At 34.2% G+C, this 20,101-nt stretch overlaps 2 protein-coding genes across 3 annotated transcripts in view; one reads left to right on the top strand and one right to left on the bottom strand.

Annotated features, from left to right (window-relative positions):
• LOC132697908 (hemicentin-1) overlaps positions 1–20,101 on the bottom strand; it is a 732,356-nt gene that overhangs the window by 180,157 nt on the left and 532,098 nt on the right. The window lies entirely within an intron of this gene.
• LOC132698326 (uncharacterized) lies at positions 5,912–7,344 on the top strand. Its single transcript, XM_060664318.1, has 2 exons — positions 5,912–7,233; positions 7,290–7,344. The coding sequence occupies exons 1-2, from the start codon at positions 6,190–6,192 to the stop codon at positions 7,290–7,292; spliced, it is 1,047 nt and encodes a 348-aa protein (XP_060520301.1). The 5' UTR covers positions 5,912–6,189; the 3' UTR covers positions 7,293–7,344.

Genomic DNA, 20,101 nt, shown 5'->3' with positions numbered 1-20,101 from the left:
CACAGTACCTTAATACACGATGACATCACCATGCGGCCCAAAATTCATCCGTTGTCGACTCTCTTGTTTATAGAGCCGCAAAACTATCTCAACCCGAGTCACTGAAATCCTAATTAAAACACTACATTTGGTCTTCTTCCTAATAATTTGCACATTATATATATCAAGCGTTCCATCACAAAATACACCTCACTATAACTTTGCAAGAAAAATGAGTTCGAAAGCATACATCAAAAATCAAAAGTAATCAATAATCAAAAATCCGAGAATCCATATATATATATATATATAAGTAACCAATCAATTTTAACTACGGCTTTCACCAATATGGGAATCAGTCATTCGTGACAATGTTCATCCCCGTCCTTAGCTTCTCGCCCCTCAAGCAGTAATATAAGCACGTGCAGAGGAGAATTTGAGTCAGTTTCATTTAAGCTCTGAAGAAGCCAACAGGGTGATTTCCGAATCGTCAGCAAATTCGATTTATTAACAACCGACGCAGCTGGAATCCCAAAGATTCGAAAATAATAGTAACAAGTAATCCCCAAACCAGAAAAAATTACAAAGCAATATTTTTTGAAGACTATATAATGCCGTAAATATTGAGCTCTTAAAAAATACTTTATGATGCTGATATAATCAACACTAAGAGATAGCGCCTTTTTAACACGAGCGTCTCTTGTTTGCGAACGAATTCCGACGGTCAAGCGTCTATAAGCTCGATCGACGGCGCTGCAGTTTTTCATTGTGCCTACGAATTTGCGGCATCGATAGAATGCAATTTAGTTCGTTTGTTTCCGCAGCGACAAATTCAACAAAGCAACAAAGACGCGATTGTTGCGAAAAACGGGCGCGATTCGGCCCCTACGCGCGACCCAAATTCCACAACGCGAATATCAATTATTGTCCGCGGGGACAAAAAAAAAATTAACGTCCGCCAACGGCAGTCGTGACGTAGAAAAAAAGACGACAACGCTAGAGCGCATCCTAACAATGAAACTTCGGCCGGAATATGTAGAAATAACGGGTTTAATAGGCACAATAATTCATACCGCCAATACCTACAAATCACTGATCGGAATCACCATTCCTGGCATCGTTACAATGACAGAGTTGAAATGAATTCGCCATAGGTGGTTTGACGAATGGCGGTTTTTCGTCGCCTATCGTGTCCGCCATTCGGCTTAGATTATCGCGGCAAATGAAGTTTTCTGTACCCCGTCGGGCCGAAGCTAGATTTGCAATTTGATACCAATTGATGATCCGCAATTTTCGTGTTGATATGCGATTGTTTCCTCGCGTTAGATCATCATCTTCTTCGACACATTTCAAGTTCCTCCAAAATTATGTTCCGTTCGCAAAATGCGATCAGATGATTTAGACGTTTATCACCACATCAAATAGGTTAATGTCAAATAAGTCTGATACCAATTCGCCTTCTTGAAAGAAGAGTGATACAACTATAAAATTTGCTGTTACCATAATAGTTTTCCTTAAAAACACATTTAAACTATTAATATTTACCACGAGATGGCGCAATGACATTATGATCAATTAAGTTGAAGTGCGCAAAGCGTGTGATAGAAGAACGTCACATTTTCGGTTACGATTGCAGAGGTGATATACATTTTTGATTAGTTTTTGGCGTATTTTATGTTGTAACTGTTTAGTTCATAAAGATAGGTCAATATAAACTATATTTTACACTTATTGGTTTAACAAAAAAAACAGGTAAACGGCATGGTTTTAGAAATGAACCTTCAAGATTCCATAAAAGACTTGGAAAAAGGATTCGACTTTGGACGATAGACGGTTTCGGTTTCAGAAATAAGAGCTTTTAAACTTGAAAAAGCACATGAGTTAAACAAGTTTTACAAAAAATCATTCAGTGATGAAAACTTATCCAATTATGCATCATGGTATTGGGCTATAAGCCATATACTATCACCTGGCGCCGCTATTGAAAATCATCGTGTTTTGATCTCGCGAAGAGAATCATTAGATTAATGTTTGGTTTAAATCCTCTAAAATTCTGTAGACCGATGTTTCAAAATCAAAAACCAACTAACATTTATTAGTATTTACTCATTAAAGATACTGTGCTATGTATATGAGCGTAGATATTTATAGTAGAGTAGGGGGTCACACATAAATACCTGACTTTAAATTATATCAATTAAAATTGAATGCATACAATTGCAGGATATCTTCTTTTAAATATCTAGCCTCCAGATTTGCAAGAAACTACCAATCTTTCCGCATTTGAAAGAAAATTCAAAGCGATTTTGATAACAGAGACATTTTATGACCTAAATGAATTTAAAGAGTACTTGGAATGCTGTAAACTCCTAGTGTCTCAAACGGAATTGTGTCTTTAATGATATATTACTTAAAAAATTTTATATGTGGTAAGTCATGTTTTTGAATGTAAGAGAGGACAACAAGGCAAGGGTTGGGGTTTGCTTTCGGACTCATATTCTTTGGAAGGTAGTGGTGAACTCTATTTTGTGATAGAATGCTTAATATGTGGAAATTATTAGAGAAAACAACAGATGTAAGGTGATTGATTAGAATATCTAAGAATGGGAAATTATTATGTTACGGTATATATAGTTTAAATGACTAAGAAAATTTCAGAGGGATTGTTCATCATCATGCCAAATAACAAAAATATCAGCAACGCTGAGCTCTTTGAAGAGGCCAGATGAAATTCTGGCGAATTCATTTTCTTGTCATTGTCTTGGCATAGGCAAAAAGTTTATTATTATTATTATTATTATTATTATATTAGTAAATACTTTTGCAATGACATAGAAAAATATGTATATTTTTTATTTTATGTTTTATTTAGCAAATTTTGCCTACAAACTCCCTAGTACCAGCTTGCAATAGCATTCAGAAATACGATACTGCACTGCATACTAACTAAATATAGTACTGTAATAGAAGGTTACCTGGGCAATCCTAATTTAAAAAATGGGATATAAGAGATAGCGTTAGCGAAACCACTTTGCAACTGAGGAGATAAAGGTGGCTGCGCTATGAGCCAAAGATATTTTCCTCATTTTTGAGTTATGCCAGGCGTGGATGCTCATCTTCTGTTGGTGTGTAACATTTGGAGAAGTTTTCTCTGCTATGTGTGAAAAGTGATTGTATACTTTTTATTTATTGCACGGATAAAATATGATACAAATTAATATAAAAAAACAGAAAATATACAGGGTAGGTTAAAGAGAAGATATCAATTATGAATAAATGCCTCCCATCGGGTGAATTCCTTGATGCGTGGAAAATCGCGAATGTTGTTCCTGTTCCTAAGACTGCAAAACCTACCCAGACTTCACCTTATGTATCTATGCTGATAGATCTATCAGCATACTTCCAGTACCTTCAAAACATCTTGAAAAAATAGTAGTAAATCAGCTCTCAGAGTTTATGCCCAATAACAAAACTTTATGTCCTCCAGTGCAGTTCGGTAAAATCCTTGAAACTGATATCAAACTACGACTAACAAATTTGATTTTATCTCATATCGCTTCCTGTGACATAGTTGTTTGGCATGCTTTATTTCAGAAAGAAAGGAATAGTCTCCAAAAGCTGCAGAATGCTTCAAGCAGATTTGTCTATGGTGTGAGTAACTTTGATATTGCACCAACTCTTCGGATGGCTCACTTTTAGGGATTTGTAAACTTTGCATTTGGCAACTCACGACCCACTTGGATATTCCACTACACGGAACTGGTATAGTGTGCGTCGGCACAGCACTGACTTGTGCCAGAGAGGCTTTAGTTACAATGCCCGCAGTATCTTGAATTTCCTACCGCCTGACGTCAGATAAGCTCCAAACAGTACGATCTTTAAAAGGAAATTATGAAGTCATCTTTAGAACCGCCACAAGCTTGCACTAGATTTTTAACCTTTCATAATATAAATATCTATGTTTCTTTGAAACTTTTTGCATTGTCCTTTCATTTAATTATTTTTATTTTAGCAGCCTAGTTGGATACCGCCACCCATTATGTATTTTAGTTAACTCCTTTTTTTAATAGAACATTAATTTTTCAAAACTTTTTTCGACTTCTATATGCCCTAAAACATGTATACCCTCTACATTTCTGTCAGTAGAGAAAGTGGATATGGCGCGTCTCAAGAAAGCTAAACAAATTAAACAAATTACAAACTTCTTAAATTCTCGTTTTGTTTCCTCGTCCAATAAAAATTAAAATTTCAATTCTCTGACTTCCATTTAGATTCGCCTTATTCAACCTTTTTTAATGACAGAAATTTAACTGTGACAATTTAAGAACTTTAGTGGTGCTACCTACTTACCTGTTCATTACAAAATTAAATTTCCCTTTTGTGTTCTTTTGCTAATAAAAAGTAAGACGTAAAATATAGGGTACGCTACGTGAATTATGAATGAAATTTAAAATGGCTGGAAGTAGTTAAACCCAAATGTCACGAAGTTTTGACAGTGTTAGAAATTTACAGAAAATACGTAGTGCGTGATTCTCATTTCATTGAAAGTGATATTTTATTACAAGAAATAAAAGACATGAAACCCACAGCAGTTCTCTGTGTGTTTATCTCAGGTAAGATTCACATTATATTAGTGCTATATTGTTGAAGAAATTAAATTATTAAAGCTATATTTGTATATATACTAAAAATTTTAACAGATTTACAATTTGGTCTAACTTCTGCGAAGAGAATATTTAATAACGTTTACACTTCTAGGTGTGCCCCTGCGTACAACTCGTTCTTGTGATGAACAATGAATCTGTTCTATTATTTTACCAGAATTTTAAAGTAGTAAATGGGACAAATATATAAATATTGCGGTTATTATTTAATTTTTTTTAAAAACAAATTCCTAACAAAAACCTATTCGCCATTTTCATACATTTTTACTTATCTAAAAAAATTCTGGTGTTCACACTTGCAAAAAATACGATAGCGCCATTATTTTTGAGGGTAGTTTACTCATATTTGCTAATAGATTTATTCGATGATGACGTAAAAGCTGTATATTGAAGAATTTGAAATAGATGCTACAGGGTCTTCAAAAAAAAAAAAACGAATATGTGTGGATCATTTCAAATAAAAAAATATTCGCTTTTCTTAAATGGCACAACATACGTATTATTATTTTTTCTTAAAAATCTTACACAAACCTGCAACTTTTATTAAGTGTGTCATATACCTATTTTTAATACTTTACCTTTCTTTTCGTCTAAAACTATTTCTATATTAGTTGGCCATGAAAAAACTCTGTTTAACGTTATTTAACATTATTTAAACAAAAAATTTAGATCGGTATCTATTGCCACATTTATAATGGTCCATAAGTTTACCATTTGTTCTGGTATTTGTATATTAGAGTAGTTCCCCTTGTAAAGTCTTACTTAGTTTTTTGTCATGGAAAAATTTGACAATATCATTTTGTCATGATCAACTAATGTTTTAGTAATAGTCCTAGACAGAATGAATTGTAAATATTAGAATAGTTGGAATAAATCGCAATGTATTAAAAACAGGTACACGATATAATTAATAAAAGTTGTAGGCTTTTGTAAGATCTTTCAAGAAAAAAAATGGCGTGCTATTCAAGAAAATCGAGATTTTTCTATTTCAAAGTGTCCCAATGAATTTGTTTATATTGAACACCGGATAGAATCTAAATAAAATTCCGTTGCATAAATCTTTTACATCATCGTCGAATAACGCTCATATCAAATATGTGGAATAATTCTTAAATGTGCATCCTAACAATCCTTATAAATTTTCTATACGTTTTCTCTTTGGTACCAATGAGGAAATGAACTTTACTCTATTGCATCTCACCATGTACTTAATTTCTTGGGAAAGATCACGAGTTGACAGAAACCAACGTCAAATCTGATGTATCAAAAGCGGTAATATTTACGTTGTCTTGTCAGTCTCAAATTTTCAGTTCCCCACATCAAACTCGAGGACCGAGGAAGAATAAAATCCTTCGAAATGAAATGTATCGCCGGTTAAAATGCAGATGTGACATATGCGCCCCCAGTTTACTGTCGAGATTTATGCCTAAACCCTGTTGCATTAGATGGATCGGGCTGGTATTGAGTGTGGCGTTCATTGGATACGTTTTTTTGAGAGTTCTGGAACCCTGTAAGCCACTAGTCGACGGTCCCGCAGTGTACTAATATGTACATTAGTCAATTCGGCAGTTGCAAGAAACCAAGGATCCCAAAGTTTGAAAACTACAGTATTTCGGAGCATAATGCAGAGTCTTCGCTTTGCTCGTGCAAACCGACACTCAAAATTGACTCAAAATTTAGATTTTTGGAGGGAAGCAACGCGTCGACTTCTACACCGGATATACCACGCGGAGAACGGGAGTGTAGTTGCGATCTGTTGCTCCAAGAACCAGTTCGAAAAATTAGCGTCAAGGCAATTTTAAAGCAAGCCGATGATTGCTCAGATGGAGTTTCCGTTGTGACCGTCGCTTCTTCCAAGTCCAAAAATAACTGTAAGAAACTGTCGTTTGCGGGAGATCAAAAAAATGTGAAACGTTGCCCCCCACCAAATCCTAAAGACAAAAATATAAGTGTAAATGTGCAAGTAAACCTGAAAAAGAAGAGGAAAAAAAGGTGCGATTGTAACAGGATTGGAAACGAGACTGGCACTAGCACAAAACAAGTAAGAAAATGTGTTTGCAAACGGGAGAAAGTAAAGAAAAGGAAGAAGTCGTGCGAATGTCGTGTTTCAAAGCCCATTGTTATATTCAATAAGCCTCCCGAAAAGAGAGAAAATTTCATAATGGACGCCATTAAGAAATTCGTTTCTAATAATAGGGATGTAAATTTCTTCCCTTATTTTCATCTAAATAATCGAAACGGATCCCAACAACAAAGTGGGCCAGAGAAAACGGTACAGTACACTTGCACACAAAAAATTGACAAAAAACGGTGTAAATGTAAACACAAACAGACTTCGGTTGTGAGTAAGGCACCGCAATTGGAAGATATTAGAGAACATTCCTTTGAATCCCAGAAAAATAAAGCTTCCATTAATGCCTCCGTGGAAAGCAGATCAGGTAGAAGTAGCGCACCAATGTCAGAGAATCGAAACAGAGAACATTCCAATTCAAATGGAAAAAGCAACGATACTAAAGTGAACGCCTCTTTAAAGGAAATCTATACAGGAGGCAAAGCTTCTTATGACTCCCAAGCGATCGAGGCTAAAAAGGTTTTTGAATCTACCATTTCATAACATTAGACTTAATAAAAGTTAATTACTTGCAGTAAAAGATGCGAAATGAAACAATTGTCTAAATTAGAATTTATCCGAAAAAACTAGCCAAGCGGATATAAGGAATCATTCGATTGTTATTACGCAAACTTAGGAAAAATGTCGTATAAACGTTGTTTCATATTCTTGTCTTCGGTCCTTGCGTTTTAACCTGATATCATTTTACCATAATGGAATTTTGATTGAACCTAAAACATATTTGCAGAATCACCCCCTGGACAAACTAAAGCAAAATAATATGTTTTGTGTAAAAAATTGTTATGAGCAACATGAGCAAGCAACAGGTTTGTTGAATTAGCATGGTTGCGACTGCCTATTCGCTTAGTATTCAGCTGCGAACATATTCAACCAAAATATAGTATTTTCCTGTTTTTACTATTTACACAGCTTCTGGATTCCTCCTGCATCGGTTATTTCTAAATGGAACTTGCCGCTTTATTACAAGCAACTCAGGTGAATCCCGGCTTAATGTGAATTGAGAAAAAAAATTATAGAATTTTTTTAGATTAATTTTAAACTTATCCTGGCAAAAAAATTGCCGGTGTTGATCAACTTTTGGAGTAAATGGTTAATCTTCCTGCTAGGTCGGAAGATACTAAACTTTTGACTGATGTAATCAAGTTGATGGCGGCAAAGTTTTATGATCTTAGTGCTCATAAAAGGTTGTTACTTAGACATTCTTAGCGAAAAGTAATCCAGATTTTTCCTACTGACAAACTTTATAAGGAAATATTTTCCAAAAAAGTTAGGTAAGTTTCCAAAAAAATCAAGCAACCTCATCTTCAAACTTCAAGCGGAGGAAGAAAACAAACAAAGAAATAACTCGGAAAAGACATCGGAGACCCTGTCAGAGTCTATAGAGGTACATCGAGTAGTGAGAAGATCGAAACACTATCGTTTACCGTTTACACTTTCATATTTTTTTTCAAAGAAACAACAGGCTACAATAATATTATTTTCAAACCTTCTGGATTGCTTCTGCGTCGGTTATTTATAAATCAAACTTGCTGACGTTTCGTCAATCACTACATCGGCTTCTTCAGACCTGAACTGATTCCCATATTGGTGAAAGGTAGACCTGAGTCACGGTTAAGATTGTTTGGTTTTTCAGAGGTTTCTTTCTATGGATTCTCGGATTTTTCTCTGGTTGAAGAATTGATTACATTCAAGAATTTTAGTTTGATCGAATAAGATTTGATGTCTGGCTTTATGATTATATTCGGCAACTGTTGACAAGTTCATTTGTAGTCGTAAGGCTCTTTTATGTTCTCTTACCCTAGTTGATATTTTTCGTCCTGCTTCTCCAATATATGCATGAAATGCTGAAAACTCCTGGTATCTTAATTAAAATTTTGTCTTTGGTGGATCGAAGGTGTTGGGGATTTTTGGACAAGTGGTTAATCTGGATTTAACCTTACATTTGTTTGAATTCTAAATTCAGTGATTTTGGGTGAGATAATTTTGAGATTCTGTAAACATGCGAGTACGTAACCGATGATTTTCGAGCCAGATGATGATGGACAATGCAGTAAACCGTTAAGTAAGGTTTCTGTAAAAAAACCACTCAATGTTATTTCTGATTTTCTATTACTGGGAAGATCTATGAATGGGATATTATTATTGGTTCCTAATTCAATGGCAAAACGTATGTTAGGATGTATAGAGTTTAAATGGCTAGGAAAATCTCGGGGAATTCTAACAAAACAACAACAAAAATGTAAGCAACGCATTTTTTTTTTCTTTTAGGTGAATGGTGAAAAAGACATTCTTCTTCAAGTTCCTATTCAGTTTGATCCATTTCATTCTATCCCTCCGAAATATTTGAGTGCAACGGCAACCCCATATCTCTCACTACCTGAAACTCTACATGTTCGCTTTCAATATTTGAGAGTTTGCAGCTCACTAAATATAAGCTTTGGTGTTTCTTGAGTTCCTCCCTTAAATACTAGGAACATTTACCTTTCATCGAACTGACTATAGAAGTTCTTCTTCGGATTCCTCATATAAAGGGTTATCCAATAATAGGTGTTATTTTGATATTCCAAAAAAAATGTCATTTTCTGAGATAAGTGATCGCATGTTTATTTCGTGTTTATTAAAATGCCATTAAAAATGGAAAATAATGAGCCAAATGTCCACCATGAATACGCTTGCAGGACCATATCACTTTCATGAAATTTTCCATCACCAAATTCAAAGTGGCTGCTGTATGCTCTCCATAGCTTCACGAATTCGATATTTGAAGTATTGAAACGACGCTGGGCTGTTGGCGTAGACCTTATCTTTCAAGTGGCTCCAAAGGAAGAACTCGCAAGCTGTTAAATCGCAGGATCTCGTTGGACAATTGTGATCACCTCTTCGCGAGATAACAGGGTCAGTAAAAAATCTGTGGTGTCGTTGCTTGTGTGGCATCTAGCGCTATCTCTGAATTTAATAAGCCTTAAGACCCAAATCTGCATGCAAAATACGGTGCAATGACGTGTGTGGAATTTCAAAGAACGGCGAAGCATGGACAAATTGGAATTTTCTTCAACACTTTGGGCTGCAGCAGTTTTTTTGAGTTATGTGCACGGGTTTAATTCTTCACATAAGTAACTTGTCCAAGCAGGTCGAATTTTTAAACCAATTTCTGTAATGCGGTCCTTCACGACCACCCAAAAGCTTTAGAAACCGTCGCTGCCAAATTTTCATCATTTTTATAGTAAATTTTGATAATTTCAATGCGTTCATCGTTCCATTTTTATTAATGGCGTAGGTTCTACTTGTAAAATCTCAAAAAATTACAGTTTCAAAAGTGACATCTACCGAAATAGCGGGCTATTGAAAATAACACCTCTTATTGGAAAACGCGGCATACTCTACTCAAAATTTCGTATGCCATGTAATGACAAAATATACCCAAAACCCTTTCCCTTAAAAAAAATAAAGTTTCTTATTGTCCTGGTACTACGAACACATTTTGTATTTTACCTTGTTTTCCTCAGTGACCTCCTTATTGAGATAAGATATAGGAGTATCTTAAATAGACCACCATGTACTCAAAAACCAAAAATATGTCTTTACTGGCATTCATATTCAAAAAAGTTCTGAAAAAATGTTAGTGGGTCACCTTGGTTTACATTTTGAGTACTATGTAACTAATTCGATCTGATTTTATGCCTCCCTCCCTCCCTCTCCCCCCCCCCCCCCCCCTCTCTCTCTCTCTCTCTCTCTCTTTCTCTCTCTCTCTCTCTAATTTGTTGAGATTTTCAGCATCACAGTTTCGCCTTTGAGAGCATAGCTCCTAGTATTATTTATTGGTGGGCCGTACTCCCGGAAAGTCTTGTTGTTCTCCAGCACTACAGATCACTTAAAAAAATTTCGTCAAAATCAATTGCACGAAATAAATTCGTCTCGGCGTTTTGAAGTCGGAAATAAATTTCATAATTTATTCCTCAATTACTTAAATTCGCGACTTGTCTTCGTGCAGAGCGAAAGACGAGTTCCGGCGACTAAATTAGAGAATTTGACGAGATTTATGACCCGAAATGTCACCGGGGAAACTTTTAAATTAAATCTTGACAAAACGGTTTTAATGCGATTAATGTGCTTGTTTCGTATTGTGTTTCCGTTTAAGTTCGTTTACATTAAGCAATCGTTTTGGGACCGGCCTTACTTTTAACGAGCAGTTTAATATTTAAATTTCGCTTTATCAGTTTCGCCGCACAACAACTAACCAATAACTATGTTTGCAAACGCTTATTAAATTGGTTACTACATAAATAATAACAAATAATAAAAAACCATCCATTAGAAACGATCGATCACATATCACGTATCACGTATCCTGTCCTAGAAAACGACGCAGATGTCCTTCATTAGGATCGACCAATTGTCACACTGACCCACAACAAACTGTCTTTGAGAAAAGTCGAAAATCTTGGTATGGCATGTGGAAACTCAAAAAATTCAAAAATGATGGACCTAAATTCGACATCTCAGGAATTCGTAAGGTAGCAAAAACTCTAGACTTATTTACAAAATTTCATGGGGTTCAATTACAAGCAATAAATCATTAGAAACTCTAATATATTCTTATTTAAGCGGTAACATTTGTTTAAACACTTCGCGTCGATTTTTGTTCCAAACTCATGTTGTGCAATATAGACAAAATGTAGAAGTAGTGATGGATCGCTTCTCCATGAAATGATCCTGATGTCAGGATCTTATACTAATATAGCATTGAGTTATACAGGGTGTAATGAGAAAATGGTATGGTCTGTTCATAGATATTAGAAAGTAACCAATTGCTTTTGAATGGGATTATCCAAGGGTGGTCATTAACATACAATGCAACAAGATTATTACCTATAGTTTCGGAATTTAAATTCAGGTAAAATTGTGGTCCGTAATAGAAAATAATTTTATACCTACCTGTGTTTAATATTTAATTATGTGTAATATGTGAGAGTCTAGTCAGGAGATGATTCCACCCAAATGTAGAAAATACTATTCTGTTGAGGCTAAGGAAGTTATAAACAATGTTTATTTGACGTGGTGCCAGTAAGCAAGCATCTTTAGAAGAAACGGCCACATTGACGAAAATTCCAACATCAACTGTATGGAGAATTGTGAATAATCTCATTTCAGCGACGAAAAGAAGAAGCGATGCTGACATTTTCTCGAGTGTAGATAAAAGTGATTAAGATATAATACGGCTTAAAATTTACCAGTTATACGAGGAACAAAACGTGCCTACATTAGATATCTTAATTAGGAGGCTAGAGGAAGATGAAAGCGATGTTAAATGTGGCAGAACTACTTTATGGAAGTGTATTCAGTGTGGGTTTTACATTTTAAAAAAATCTTTTATATTTCTGAAATGGCGACTGGAATATCTAGAAAAAATTAGGATTTACAGAGAACAACAAGGGCCAATTATTTACCTGGATGAAACCTGGTTCGACACTTATGACACCCCGGAAAAGGGTTGGGTTGACTCAACTCACAAGTGTAAAACAAACGCGACATCAAAAAGAGGTAAAAGAATAACTATTTTGCATGCTGGCTCTAAAGATGGTTGGATTCCAAATGGACTTTCTCTGTCTGCGAAAAATATTAAAGATTCTACCTTGGATTACCATGAAGACACCAACGCTGATTTATTTGAAAGTTGGTTTAAAAACAAACTAGTTCCAAACATTCCTCCTAATAGCGTCATTGTAATGGACAACGCAAGTTATCACAGTAGACAATTGACTAAAACCCCTTCCTTATGTGACACAAAAGCAACACTCCAAAACTAGATATACAATAACGACATTTGTTTTCACGAAGATTATACCAAAAAGCAATTAATTAAGGTTTTACAAAGCTTGAACCTACAAAAGGAATACGTATGTGATAATTATGCAAAAAATGTATATCCCATTGAACATGTTTGGCACCAACTGAAATCTGCCATTCGTCGTAACAATGTTTTTCCCCGTGTTAACTTCAATGTCCTCAAACTTATAGAAACCGAAGTTTTTAACATCCCTCCACAAAGTTGGGCCAATTCTGTTAAACATATAGAAAAAGCAGAACATTCGTATATCCATATTGCAAATAATATAGAACAAATAATAATTAGAAAAGGCGATGATTGCGATAGTGATACTAATAAATTATGTGAATAATTTTAAGTAATTTAAGTAGGTAATAGAAATATAAATAAATAAATATTGTTTAGTATCGTTTCTAACAAAACCCCAAATAATTAAATTCTAGGCAAAGTACGGACCTGTTCGGCCATATTTCATTCTTACAGCTTGCCCGAGTCTTTCCTTAATTCGTATCAGTTAGTCACTTTCTTATATCTATGAACAGACTTTAAATACAAAAATTATAAAGATGGTTAGGATGTACAATTTAAACATTTTGTATAGTAGTTTTTCTGATTTTTTAATTTTTCTAAAAAAATTATAGTATTCACACTTGGAAAAGAATTACGATAGCACACAGTGAGTTTTAAAGCTAGACTCACTGATATTTGATATCAGCGTTACTAGAAGATGACGTAAAATATATATGGGGTGTTCAAAATAAACGAATATATTTTACAAAGTTAAAATAAATCGCAAGGCATTAAAAATAGGTATATAACATAATAATAAAATATTTACTTATGTTGGATTTATGTCAGAAGGAAACAAACAATTTTCACTACATTTTTCGGATTCCTTGAGCACACTTTCCATTATTATCGTGCACGCATTTACTTTTTGCAAAATTAATTTATTTTTTGCTATTTTTTTCAAAACTTAATCATTTTCAGGAACCTCTCTCAAATACCAGTCATTCAGGCGCTAATATGTTGTTTCAATAATGGTAATATTGTTTCGCAGAATGAACAAAAGTTCAAAAAGTTATAAAATACTAAGCCCAGCAAAGGTTACATACAAGCCAAAGTTGTTTTAAGCGATATTCCTAATTTCTATTTAAATTTACAGTGTTACTTTAGATTACTTTAGATAATTTAAAACTAGAGTGTATTAGGCCCAGAATATAACGTTTCTGAAAAGATATATGAAAAAATATTAACCCCAACTTAAGCGAAAATGAATATTTTGTTACCGAAATCATAGGATTGAATAACATTGAGAATTTAGAAAACTTCGTAGACCTAGAAACTTTAAACATAGTCGATATGACTTTCGAAAAAATTAACACCATTACAAAAACGAATGAAGGGAAATTAGAAAGTGTAATTAAAGATTATGCTTTGGAGAACAACAATCATATAAATGCTTTGGAAATAGACGTTAAGTAAGAAAGAAAAATAGATTGAGCGACAGTCAAGATTGGGAATGCAATATTAACAAAAAGAAGAGGCCAGAAGAGGCGTCATATATTGGAACAAAGAATAGTAACTTTATTGTCCCTAAAAGTAAAAGAGAACTAAAAAGTAGACGTTTGTGTTGTGAAGGAAATGTTTAAAAAACCAAGCTTTAAATGTTATTTTTATACAAGAAGAACGAAAGGCGCACAAGACAATTTTCTATAACACGCTTGCTGTCTCTACGATAACTATTACTTATTGGTTAAGTGCTATTCCTGATTCAACAACGACCGAATGCCAGTGACGATGTGAACACTATAAGGAAACGATGAAAAAAGGAAATGGTTATAGAATTTTTCAACAGCTTGGAAAAGCTAGAATCTCCATATTGTCGGAAATATTTTTCTCTAGTATATTTAGAACCACGCTGGAATTGAGCAACATTTACAAAAAGTTTTGGCTAAAAGATGGAAAAACAGAATAATCAGCTCGATTTACGCTGTTTAAATCCATATTTGAAGAAATAAATTTATCCTTTTTCAGTCCCAAAAAGGACGAGTGTGACATTTGTGTAGAATACCGAACACAAAACTTTTCATAGAAAGAACACAGGGAGAAAAAAGACTACGCGCAAAAATGAAAAAGAAAGAAATTAGGGACCACTAAATCAAGGTATTTTTATCTTCACACAAAGGATCGCTACTGTTTTCTGTGAAAACAGTAGCGAGAGCGAGAAAACTTAATCATTAACATGATTAAGTTTTCATTTTTAATAATGTTTTATTTTAGTAATAATAACAATAAATTTTGATTCTTGCCTGCCTTAGTCCAATAATTAAAAAAAATATATCAATATTTCTTTTACATAAACATGATTTTAGACAGAAAACTGGTATTATTAAATTACTTTAAGGAAAAATTATTTTTTCACTTACTATAAAATTTACATTTTTATTTACATTGGCATATTACTTGAATTAACGAATTCATGACCCCGGTTTGCCATTTGCCAGGTCTAAAGTGATTTTGATGCTTGAAAGCTGTTTGCTTAATTGTACATATTTTTGGGGCCTTTTTTCCAAAAAAAACACTTACTTAATTTAACTTAAAAATGTTATTTTATGACCTGAATATGTTTGTTCCCTGTTAGGCATGATTTTTATGAAATTAAATGTGATTTACAATGGATAATACTAGATTTCTCTGAAAGCACAAAATTGACGCAGAAGCGTGAATAAAGCGTTGTAACCTGCTTATGCGCAGTTTGGTTGTATTGGTCTTCGGGCTACTGTGCTCACGGCTTTTGTCTTCGTTGTTGCATATTTCTGGTGTTCTAGAGAGTAGAAACATGGAAAGAAAACATTGTGTGAGAAATCCAAATAACTTTTGTCATATCTGTGGTAGTCATGTCGTAGTAAAGCAAAGGAAAACTATAACCTCTTTTTTGACAAATGTATACAACGCTTATTTTGGTGTAAAAATTGGCGACGAAGACAAGTCCTGGGCTCCTCATACTGTTGGTTCCGTTTGCGTTGAAGCATTAAGAAACTGTTATAAAGGTAGGAAGAAATGTTTAAAAGCTTTTGTGTTCCTATGGTATATTCAAATATTCAAGGATTCAAGAGGAAAAATAAGAAACAAATTGTGTATCCCAATCTTGACTCTGATATTCGACCAGTTCCTCAAGGACCAGATGTACCGATACCTATCGCCTCAAAAGAATTAGAAAACGTCATATCGCCAGAATCAGAGGGACCTATTCCGACCCAGATCACTCAGATTTTACACCAGATTTCAGAGAAGCTGAAGTTTTCAACCAGAGCAAATTAAACGATTTAATTAGAGATTTGCACTTTTCAAAAGATGCATCTGAATTGTTAGCGTCCAGATTTCGTGATGGGCATTTACTGGCACCGGGCGTCACATCAAGCTTTTACCGGGATCACGAAAACGAGTTATGTCAATATTTTACTCAGAAAGGATCGCTAGTGTTTTGCGACAATATTCCTGACTTAGTTTCAAAATTAGGAAATGTGCCTTATATAAAAAAAGAATGGCGGCTGTTTATTGACTTAAGTAAGCGTAGTTTAAAAGGCGTTTTATTGCACAATGATAAAGCACTGGGCACGGTTCCCGTTGCACATGCACAAGAAAAGTATTAAAATTTAGAACTTCTTCTTTTGAAGACAATAAACTACCACGAACATCAGTGGATACTTTGTGGTCACCTTAAAGTGCTGTGTATTCTCCTAGGACATCAGGGGGGTTATACAAAATTTCCATGCTTTATTTGTGAGTAGGATAGTTGGGCAAGAGATAGACATTGGACTCAAACAGAATGGCCCTTTAGAACAAGCCCCAACAAAATGTATTAAGACATAGCTTAGTTGACCCGAAAAAAGTTTTACTGCTGCCCCTTTATATCGAACTGGGCTTTATGAAGCAGTTTGTTAAAGCCCTACACAAAAATGCACTGTGTCAAATATTTATGAGAGAAATATCCAGCCATATCTGATGTCAAGATAAAAGAATATTTTGTTGTGTCGCAGATAACAACTTTATGCAAACACAAGGATTTTTAAAACACAATGACCAATGTTGAAAAAATGCTTGGGTTTCATTTATAGAAGTGATTGAATAGTTTCTTGGGAACTTGAAGGATGAAAGCTACGAAAGTATTGTTCAAAATATGTTATGTTGAAAGTGCATTTTCTGGAACAGCTAGCGAAGAACAGGGAAAGAGGTTTCACAAGGACATTAAGGAAATGGAATGGGGATAGCAAGGCTGATGGATCATAACGATGATGGCGGACTGCTGCTGGATGTTAAAACGGGATATGCCCTTAAAAACACAGAGCCGAATGTCCGGACAACGCAGACTTCTTGCAGAAGAACGAAGATTTCACTTAAAAAATTCTGAGTAAAGTTTTTCTTTTCTTTTTTTTATTCAAATTTTTTACTCAATAAAAAAATAAATTATGTTAGAAATATATTTTTTTTCTTTTAATATTCGCAAAAAAAACGTTACGTGATCCAAATAAATTGAATTTTTGAAATCAGCCTACCCAAATTATATAAATTCAGTTTTCAAAATAAAAACATCCGTAAAAAAGTTTGATTTTGTACATCTGTGTAATTATCCCCACTGTGCCGTGAATAAGGGCGCAGCTCGAGAGCCCCGGAGAAAATCGAGCTTTACATGACGCCATTTCGAAACTTGCAATCTGCGCTAGAACTACGATAAGCCCAACAATCGGACCGATTCTATAAGAGGCAATTTAGCAACCCGACCCGGAGTTTTGTGTTTTCGGCGCATATATCGAAACGCCGATTTCGCAATATCCTGACTAAATTCCGAAGACAACTTTAATTTCCTTAATTAATTCCGTTTCCGTGAAACGTTAATGGTCAGAATTTTGTCAAGCAGTTAGAAACTAATTTTCCGGAGAGGTAAATTAGTCCGCTGTATTAGAAAGCAACTCCGTATTCATGAAATCACTTGTGGATAACCCTCGGCCCGTTTTAACATTTTTTATATATATATATATATATATATATATATATATATATATATATATATATATATATATATATATATATATATATATATATATATATATATATATATATATATATATATATATATATAAGGTTTACAATATTTATTTTATAAAACATAAACTTTGGTCATTGGTCTAGCTAGTTTTAGGTAGTCGTGAACACGAATCTGTTCTCATTTTCAATTTGAAAAAATCTCTAAAAGTACTTCTCGAATTTCCGCTTGAAAAAACTGTGTCAGTCGATACTATATGAAAAAATCGTTTCATTTATTTTTAGTAAGATCTGTCCAACAAAAAAGAAGTATTAATTAAGAATTCGTTGACACTTTATTCTTAAAGAAATACCTAATAGTCCTTCTCGATATTTGACGATGATTTTACGTTGATGTAAAAAAAACATAAGGTTTTAGAGCGTTTTTGAGAGATCTATCAAATAAAAGAAAATATCAAAATCAAACCGTAATCAAAGATTTTACTACGATGTACAGCCTTAAGCGGGGCGCAAATGACATTTCAAAATACCATGTATTGAAACGTTATAATAATTAGTATAAGTATGTTTTAAGTACTCGTGAATAAGAATTCGTTGCCAATTTTTTTTTATTCCTAATTGTACTTCTCTTTTCTCTCTCTTTTGTTAAATAGTCCCAGTTGGCCGAGACTGGAAGTTGAAGCAACAAGCAAAACAAGGTTTTACTGCATTTTTCAGAGATCCATACAACAACAAAAATTAAAATCGATCCATAAACAAAGCTTTCACAAGGGTGTACATTTCTTAAGTGAGACACACTATATTACACACTAATAATCACGGAAACAAGTTAGCGAGCAAGCTGCGAGGAAGCGCAGCAAAAGTTTACTATTTCTCATTCCTATTTCCTATTCCTATTCATGAAACTCTCAACATCATTTCAGATATATTTTAAAAACCGAGAATCTAGAACCAAACCTTCTCACCTTAATCGAAAAATGCTTGTCTGGAACATATTTTTCTTATAACGGTCAAATTTTTGAACAAACATCGGCAACAGGGTTTTCCACTATCACCAGTCTTCGCAACATGAAAAATATCAACTAGGCTCAAAGAACACGACTTAGCTTTACGACTAAGACAAATAAATTCATCAGTTGTTGCCGAACCAAATCACGAAAGCGGACATAAAATTTTATTCGATAAAACTAAGATTCTTGCATGTAGTCAATTCTTCTACCAATAAAAAATCCGAGAGTCTATAGAAATCTATAAACAACTTAACAATCTTAACCGTGACTCAGGTGTCTACCAGTCACCAATATGGGAATCAGTCATCCGAGACTGTTTATGCGCCTCATTTAGCTCCGCTGCCTCAAACAATATATAAGCAGGTACAGAGTAAAATGCTAGCCAGTTTCAGTCCAGCTCTGAAGAAGCCAACAGGATGACTGGCGAAACGTCAGCAAATTCGAATCAGCAAAAGCCGACGCAGGAGGAATCCAGAAGTTTTGTAAAATGTATTAGAGTAGCCTGTGGAAGTTTCTTTGATAAACTATTTCTCATTTGTTCTACACTAGACGTTTCCAGATTATTCCTTCATTTTGCCTATAGTTCAGTTCTATTTGGGCTACCGAGTTAATAACTTCGATATCCTAGCGAATTGCTAGTGCCGTCAATTTGCTTTGTGAATTCGCGTGTATCTTGAGCGCTTACTAATTTTTTTTTCATTTATTTTTATCTATATTTGTTCCAGAGTTCACTGTTAATGGGGAATTTCTTGCTTTACAGCCGCTTTAACGAATCACTACAGGAGAGGATATTTTTAATGAGGTTCAAAAGGTGTTGGCACAGTGGTCTTGAAGAATTGATGCGAAGTGGACTGTATAGTGTTAATTATTTATATTCAAATAATACACAAATTTGTTGGGAAGATAGGCCGTTTTTACTCGTACGTCAAACGGCGATCACTATGGTTTCTGTCTCTGGGTAAATTAATATACAAATACTATACAACATCCGCCTTGAAAGTATGTACTTTCAAAAAATTATATAAAATAACTCAGATTATTATGCAAACAACTATAAGTTGAAGTTCATTTTGTCGTATTATTTCGTGTTTGATATTTATCGATAAAAATTATGAGCACTGCTTTTAAACGCGGTCTGCGAACGTATTTGCACATTAAAGTTTGACCCACAATAAGGTAGCCAACACCTATTTTAAATGAAATATTGCTGTCTACTTCTACAATTTTTAATGACTTTTAGTTTTGTGTAAATAATTAACTTTAACGTCAGAGCGAGATTGCGAGAACAAAATTCAAACTTTTTAGGAAACGGTTTACACTCTCTTATGAACCCCACAGTTCCGAGCATAAACCGAAGAATCGAGCTAAAGCATACAACAAAATATGGTAAATCATCTAAGAAAAAACAATCTTATAATGAAAAGTCCTCAAATATGCCAAACCC

Source organism: Cylas formicarius, unplaced genomic scaffold (genome assembly GCF_029955315.1).
Source record: "Cylas formicarius isolate icCylForm1 unplaced genomic scaffold, icCylForm1.1 PGA_scaffold_2__14_contigs__length_35257938, whole genome shotgun sequence".
Classification (NCBI taxonomy): domain Eukaryota; kingdom Metazoa; phylum Arthropoda; class Insecta; order Coleoptera; family Brentidae; genus Cylas; species Cylas formicarius.
The sequence above is the reverse complement of the archived record's forward strand: the minus strand, read 5'-3'. Positions and strand labels throughout refer to the sequence as shown.